This window comes from Notothenia coriiceps, unplaced genomic scaffold (assembly GCF_000735185.1).
Source record: "Notothenia coriiceps isolate Sejong01 unplaced genomic scaffold, NC01 NC01_scaffold00023806, whole genome shotgun sequence".
Lineage (NCBI taxonomy): Eukaryota > Metazoa > Chordata > Actinopteri > Perciformes > Nototheniidae > Notothenia > Notothenia coriiceps.
Window position 1 is genome coordinate 198,857 of NW_011356507.1, and position 7,909 is coordinate 206,765.

The 7,909-nt window shown below is 40.0% G+C and overlaps 1 protein-coding gene across 3 annotated transcripts in view; it reads left to right on the forward strand.

Moving 5' to 3' along the window:
* The first annotated feature begins 798 nt into the window (after positions 1-798).
* Positions 799-7,909, forward strand: part of itga7 (integrin, alpha 7) — a 22,830-nt gene continuing 15,719 nt past the window's right edge. The window contains exons 1-5 of one of the 3 annotated variants that reach the window (XM_010781957.1): positions 799-921; positions 1,482-1,561; positions 1,801-2,056; positions 2,938-3,069; positions 6,989-7,196. In XM_010781957.1, coding sequence (XP_010780259.1) covers positions 834-921; positions 1,482-1,561; positions 1,801-2,056; positions 2,938-3,069; positions 6,989-7,196 — 764 coding nt within the window. In that variant the 5' untranslated portion in view covers positions 799-833. Of the gene's footprint in view, positions 922-1,481; positions 1,562-1,800; positions 2,057-2,922; positions 3,070-3,237; positions 3,877-6,988; positions 7,197-7,909 lie in introns of those variants that run through there. The other 2 variants (XM_010781959.1, XM_010781958.1) reach the window with 2 other exon arrangements.

The following is a 7,909-nucleotide window of genomic DNA, read 5'->3' on the forward strand; positions in this document are numbered from 1 at the left end:
GGGGTTGGTGATGGGACCCTTTCACACAGGCTTTACAGCTTGTGTCTACTCACACACCGTCGCTATAATTATATGTAAGCAGCAGGCATATTGAAACAGCTATTGTTGTGGCACTCAATTTAAGGTTCATCCCTTTGTCGGGCTTTGTTGTCTTTTTTCCCAACCTTACAATATGCTTATCATACTCTTTCCTTCGCCTCCATTTCCCCACGTCTCGCTTCCATGCATATGCCACGGCTGACGGTGTTGGGTGGAATGTGGCTCAACGCTCGGTTTTTAAATAGCATCCTAGCCTGAATCAGCCGCTCCAAATAAGGCAGAGGGCAGTGACACTGGCCCCAAAATATCAGCAACCACCTCACTGAGAATAAAACCTTTCCTTGCCTTGATAGTGAAGGGTGTTTGATGATAGCTACATCATTATAGTGAAAAAGAGATGGAGAACATGCAGATACACAGAGCTGTTTCGAATCAGCTTAAAGTCGAGATAACATTGATGTCTCGGCACGGTTGGAATAACTTGAGTTACAGGTGTTTGTACTTTACAGTAATGGTGCCTCAGGTCAGCCGAGGCTCTAAAATGTTCCCACAGTCACATGTAAAATGTTAGCTTTAATAATAGCGTTTAACCAGTTGCAACTATCATTAGATTTTATGTAGGAGCCTACTTGACTTACATGAGATGTTAAGTTACTGTAATAAACCCTAACAGACTCTACCATGAATTCAACAATGAAAATGTAATAAAATAACATGTTTCATTAAATAAATGTTCATTGTTTTGTTCCTTTAGGATCCTTGTGGGAGCCCCACAGGCAGCGGGGCAGGGCCTGATGAGGGGCACTAGGCCAGGAGCTTTGTTCAAATGTCCAATCACACCTGAGGAGTACGACTGTGAGAGGGTGGATATCGACGGAGAAGGTGAGTCAAGTAGAATTCGAATGTTTAGTCAGTTATTGATTAGCAGCAACAATGTGGTGCTAATTGAGTCAGCTGTAATTTAGATAATAGACTTGGACAATTAAAAAAATATCTCCAATGCGATTATTTGCCTGTTGAGATGTTACTATTGTTGCTTTCCTTGTTTTTTTTCTTAATCATTTGGGGTAGTTTGTTTGTCAACTAAAACGGACAGTTCAAATATGTCAACATGCTTAATAGTGGTATTGCTGAATATTGTAATGGGCACCTTTTTTTTTTACCAATTGCTGACTTTTTATAGCCCACATGATCAAAGAAATTCTAATAATCCAGAAAATAAACAACAGACTTTTTCATTTTTAGACAGCCTTTATTATTCAAAAGTTTCTAACTCGTGTTTGACATTTATTTAGTAATTTGCATTACATTAGGGAAAAGTTTACTGTGTGTTCAACTTCAACAACAAAGTGCTGTTTGCTTACTGTGGCTCAGATCCTAATTGGTTTACAATATGGGAACTGTTATGATTTGAAGCCATTTCCTTCTGCGCTTTTCCTCAGTGAATCTGGAAAGAGAGAGCAAAGACAACCAGTGGCTGGGAGTCACTGTCAAGAGTCAGGGGATTGGAGGGAAGGTGGTGGTAAGTGAAGGCCACTTCCTGTTAATGAAGCAGTGAAGGAAGCTATGCTGTTCTTGTTGTTTTGCTTCTGACCCCATGACTTGTGAACCTAGACCATTTTGAGGTTTGGTTAATCTGTATTAACCTTTTAAAAATGTATGTTCGACGTTGAAGACTAGCTTTTCTGAATTAGTAAAAACAGTAACAGTACCAACATATAAATCCTGATAATTAATACTCCATTTCCTGTCCCTCACCAGACCTGTGCTCACCTGTATGAGCTCAGGCAACGTGTTGGTCAATCTTCAGAGACCCGTGATCCCATTGGACGCTGCTACGTTCTGAGTGATGATCTGACGGAGCGGGACGACCTGGATGGAGGGGAGTGGAAGTTCTGCGAGGGCCGACCGCAGGGACACGAACAGTTTGGCTTCTGTCAGCAGGGCATGTCCGTCAGTTTCACCCCAGACAACGACTTCATTCTGTTTGGGGCTCCAGGAACCTACAACTGGAAAGGTAAGGTGTCCGATTCACCCGCAGAACACAGTCACTGTAACAACTGTCAGATCTTCCTTCCTATGGATTGTTTTGACCAAAGTGGTGATGCAGTTTTAAAGTTGCAAAAAAAATGTGTGTGTGCACTAGGTGGCAGCAATAAAAAGATATTTAGACATGCATCGTTTCATTTTTTATCTGAATCACAAGGATGAATGTAAATCTGAGTGATTTTATGACATTTTTCAATCAAATTAATTAAATAGTACTTTACTGCAATTAATGTGAACTATGGGATAGAGCCAATCCTTGTAAAGTGTGTTATTAAAACACACTATTAGGAGAACTATACTGTTAGGGATAGAACATTGAATTGATTAATAAACCAATCTAGTGATTGGAAACAGAGAAGCGGTGTGCACTTAATCAAAGTAGGCAATAATATTTAGTTGGTGCGGTAATCATATACTGGATTGATTTATTTTGTTCGCCACATGAGATCAATGCTAATGATTCACACAATTCATACATATCACATTCTAAAACATGCAGAAGTCTGCATTTAGTGTACCGGATTTGTTTAAAGTTTCTTGTTCGAATGTTATTTCACCCGAAATGTAAAATTACAACATACAATCATTCCTATATTGTAAACACTTTCCTCCTTCAAAATACTTTTTTATTTATGCCCAACATTGAACATGTGTATAATTTGTGGTTAGAGTAAGATGGTTAAGGATGTTGATTTTATTGTAGACTAACTAAACATTTTACAATGACTTAGTGTACATACTGATAATTTGGACTTGCCATGTGTGCAAGTATGCAACAAATCACACAAGTGTGTTTATCTTCTGTTATCCGCTGTGTGTGTGCTGTGCCCTCACCTGTTTCCATTCCAGGTGAGATGCGTGTCCAGCTCCTAAACCAGACTCTGCTTGACCTCGGCTTTTACGACGACGGGCCCTACGAGGTTGCAGATCAGAAACAACTTAATGCCCAGCTCATCCCTCTACCCTACCACAGTTACCTGGGTAGGATCCGCCCTCCCTGCTCACTGCTGCCTGTGCACAGGAGAGAGAGAGAGGGCCGGTGGAGGGCGACGCCACGGCTCAGGCTGCACTCCAACATGGCCGCCCAAACCACGGGAGCTAATAGCAGCTGCCAAAAATGCCTCTAACTGCTCATTCCCTGTGGATTATTTCTGGATGACTCAGAGAGCCCTGAATGTAACTCCACCTCATTTCTGTAGGGCTCTATCATGTGAATGTGGGTCGACATGTGAAAAATGTCCATAGCTTTTTGCGGCCTGACCTTAATTCTTATGATGCCAGTAGCCTTTCTCACTCTCAAGGGAAATATTAAACCCCAAAAAAGAAATCATCCCAATAACAATGACGTTATCCTTTTTCCATCCACTGCCCTCTTCTCAAAACAAAGTAAAGCAAGTCAAGATGTTGAATAGGGTGTGGTAGCATCCGTGAGAGTGCAGTCTGAGCCTGAAACGTCGTCTCTCCACCAGGTGGCCATGTGTTCTGCAGGACCTCTGCGGCACCACAAAGACAAAACATCAATCAATCACAGCTTGTCTCACCTGCACCTCCCTCTCCCCCCTTTTTTCCACTCTTTTCACTCTTTTTCCCTCCCTCACCATTTCACCACCCCATCACTCCCCTCCTACACTCGTCCTTCTCTTCTTCTTTCTGTCTTTCCTTTCCTGTTTTGGGCCATAGGGCTCTTGTTCATGGCTAGCCCGATTGAAGATGCACTGCTGTACAAAACTCTGGAGCCCTCCAGCCGGCCTACAGCGTTTGAGGATGTAGCTCATAATAGCTACTTAGGTTTGTAGGCGTGCAGTGTTTTTGTTCGGACCGGATTGGGCTTGTAGTTGAAGTAGTCCTCCGTCTTCCTCCGTCTTCGTCTCAATCTTTTCTGCTAATTCCAGATAGTTTTTTAGTGTGTAATTGATGTACTACATGGGACCTTATCACCTGTACTGTTATAAAGAGACAGCCATCTAAAACTGCCTTTTTCCATTTTTAAACTACTATTTAATTGAATTTTATTTATTCTAATTTAATTAAACTTAATTCAATTTAATTTATTTATGATAATCTTTTCCTCTTTGTTTATAGCTTTTTGATTTGTCAATAGCAGTGCGATGGTTGTCTGTTTGAGTAGCAGCGGGGTGTTTGTCTGTTCTGTCTGTAGATATCTGTTGTCTGTAGTGTGTTCAGTCAGTCTGCATGTGTGTGGGTAAGAAGCATTCCAGTTGGTGGTGGTTTTCTTGTCAGTCATAGATTTACTAAATCGCTTTAATGATACCGAAAAACTCAACTAACAAACAAAACAAAGATTGTACCTCCATGCTAGCAGCAGAGAGTCTGTACTTGGCAAAGTGGTAGTTTAGCCGGTATAATGATTACACCGTTCTTAGTTTGGTGTGTTGGCATGCTAACATTAGCTCTAAAAATAAAGTACAGCCGAGTGTGAAGCGAATGTCATTAGTTTTAGAGGTTTCCATCATTACTATTAATCCTGAGGGTATCATCAATGTGTGAACAACATGTCAAAGCATCAATATAATAATTGCAGATGCATTACATTCAAAACCATTAATGCCCTCTGGAGACCATGCATGTATTTAAAAATGGCTACTCATCCAAAGGTTGTTGAGATATTTCAGTCTGGATCCAAGTGGCGGAGTAAAGATTGTTTTGTTACAATATACAAATCTCTAGGTATTCAGTGTCCATGTGTGAAGACTCTTCGCCTGCTTAACACAAGCTGTTTTATTGTTCCAGTTATTACTTTTCACTAAGTGTGTGGATCTACCATAAATCTTTTCATTCACATACCTCCAAGCCTGCTTACCCTGCCGCTCTCCACATTGAGCCGTCTCCTTGACAACGCTAATTCCCACATGACCTTTTACCTCTCATTTATAACTCACATGTGCCATTGATCCTAACCAGATGATGTGCCACACCTTTGCATGCTTACTGAAATGATAGAGGCAGTGTTTAGCTATTCATGATATTATTTCCTAACCGTCTTTGAATCCGACTTATCAAAAGGATTCTTTTTTCATATATAGTGGCTTCAACCATGATGTTACAAAGAGCTGAAAATAAAAATATCCATACTTTTTATCTCCACCAAGGCCAAATCAAATCCTTCAGGGAAAATAAAGTCTTGCTTATTGCAGGGTGTTTGGAGGTAATGCTGTATCCAAGTGCAACATCCTTGGAAAATGTGGTCCAGTTTTCCATTTACAGATAAAGACAATATGAGAAAATACAGTCTGATCCTGTACAATGTGTTACATCTACTGCTCTGGTCAAAGCAATAATCATGATCTTTACTTAATTTAGTTTTGACTTTATTTAGCTTGAGTGCGAAAAAATTGAATGTAAAAAACAGTGATTATTTCTAGCAATTTGCAAAAATTTATTAACAAATTTGGTAGGATAAAACAGAAACAATGGAAAAGAGTAAATACGTCATTTTAACAATTGATAGATTGTGTGACTGTGACAAGACGGCACCCTACACATTTCAAATAAATGGCAATCTTTGCTCTGAGAGCGAACTGATAATACAATTTGGAAAAATATATACATTAATGCTAATTAATTATTTGCTTAGTTGTAAAGACCACGTTATCTATAACTCAACATGGGTTATTAAGGATACACCTTCCAGAGGATTGGATTCAAGTAAGTGCTTCTCAAAATGGTAAAATTGTGTTTTATATTTGATTCAACAAAAAGCAATAATTTAAATAATTTAAAGTTTAGCTCCATTGTGATGAAACAGCTCAGGCTTGCAAAAATGAAATACAGTTGCAGCTTTCTCCATCAACACACACTGACGATGTATTAACAGTTCAAATCATTATATTAGTGTGGCATAAAGAAATAAACAAAAATAAGAAAAGCGATAGAAGACAGTAGATTATATAAAAGTAGCACTGAAGGACAGAATAACAGTAAATATAATACACAACACACAACATGTTTGTGTGTAAACACCTGCAGGGTGCCTTTTAGAAACCTTTTACTGCCTTAAGCCTTTATTCCCCATTTAGTTGTATAGAGCCGCCCGGTGTGGAATAGCAACACATTTGGTCTCTGTCCGTGGGTTTTTACAGGACTTGAGATGCACAGTGTTGCATTCCTCACCTGCCACCCTGGAGCTGCTCACTGTTTGTCCCGTCTCCCCCTGCATGTTTACTCAGCACTAACAGATGCCCCCCCTCATGTTATCATAGATGATTTCACACCCCATCCTCTGCATGTTTTGAAACAAGTGAGGCAAATTGCATGTGGTTGCTTCTATTTAGGGGAAATGTTTGATATGATGTGCTACTTTTCACAGCTTTATAAGAATATTTCACAATTTGTCATGAAGCTAATACACCCACACACAAACACACACTAACCCCTCCCCCTTTCACTTGGTCACTATACTCCATCTGATTTATGCACACATTCCTCTACACACACACAGAAACACACACATGAAGACCCACACTTCCACACAAAAGAGGGATGCTTTAGGTTATAAATCTGATTAACGTCCAGCCACTATGTTTACAGCCTGCCTTGACTTCAGGCACTGATACAGAGCAGTAGCATCATGAATCTCATGGGACATTAGGCAAAGCCCCATACTCATACATACATTACCCTCTCTTAACATCACAACCCGCCTTTTCTGCTCTAACCAGTGGACACACAACCAGATCGCAGGCCTCCAGCTACATGCGCCTTCGAATACATGCAGACAGGACATTTACAACCATCATGAGTCTGGCATAAAATCAATAGTCACTTAAGGCACACATTTCATTAGTAAGAAGATGAGCAGAACATGCTACACAGAGAGGAGAGCCTCTGAGGTCAATACTAACGGCTGACCCTTTCCTCCGTCCCGACCTCCGTCTTCCAGGGTTTTCTGTGGACTCTGCCATGGGGATAATAAGCCTCAGGGAGCTGACCTTCGTGGCAGGTGCACCTCGGGCCAATCACACGGGGGCAGTGGTGCTGCTAAAAAAAGACAACGTGTACCGGCTGGTGCCACAACACATCATCTGGGGCGAGGAGCTGGCCTCGTCATTTGGGTACTCCGTTGCTACAACGGACCTGAACCGGGACGGGTGAGGACATGCTTGATGATTAATTATTTAATAGATAATACTGGTTAGTTGTTGAAGAAGTTTTCCTGTCATTTTTATTTTTAAATACAAATATTTTCAGCTGATTTACCTTAAGAGTCAAAAATACTAATCAGAAACAATGGCCCCTTTAAGTTCAACATTTTGGAAGAATCATGGTTTAATTTATATTACAGTACTTTACTGTTGAGGTAAAGCTAATTAAAAAACTTTATAACATTTTAAGTAGTTTAGTGGGAATGCTGTTAACAGCATTCCAACTAACTGAACTCTACGCACAACATTTGTATTATTCCGCCGGTATTTTGCCGCGCTTCTCCTCCCGCATTGAACATCGCAGAAACTCCGTTCAAACATCAAAACGTTCAGCTCGGTCGGGAATCGATTGCTATTACTTTTCTCATTCATAACTTTCATAATTCCAGAGATACATCCCATAATACATCACATTTTTAACATTGAAGTCAATGGAGAAAATCTTCAACTTCAACAAATCTTCATGCATTCATACTTTCACTCAGACACCTCATTCTAACTTTAAAATGTTACACATCTTTCTGACATTATTCGAGTAAAACAACTTTTAAATCTGATTCTTACTTTTAGAGATATTAAACATTGTTCAGACCTTGTTTTAGAGGTTTTCTTCATATTTTAACATTAGCTAGAGTGCGTGATGTCACAGCTAGAGGGTA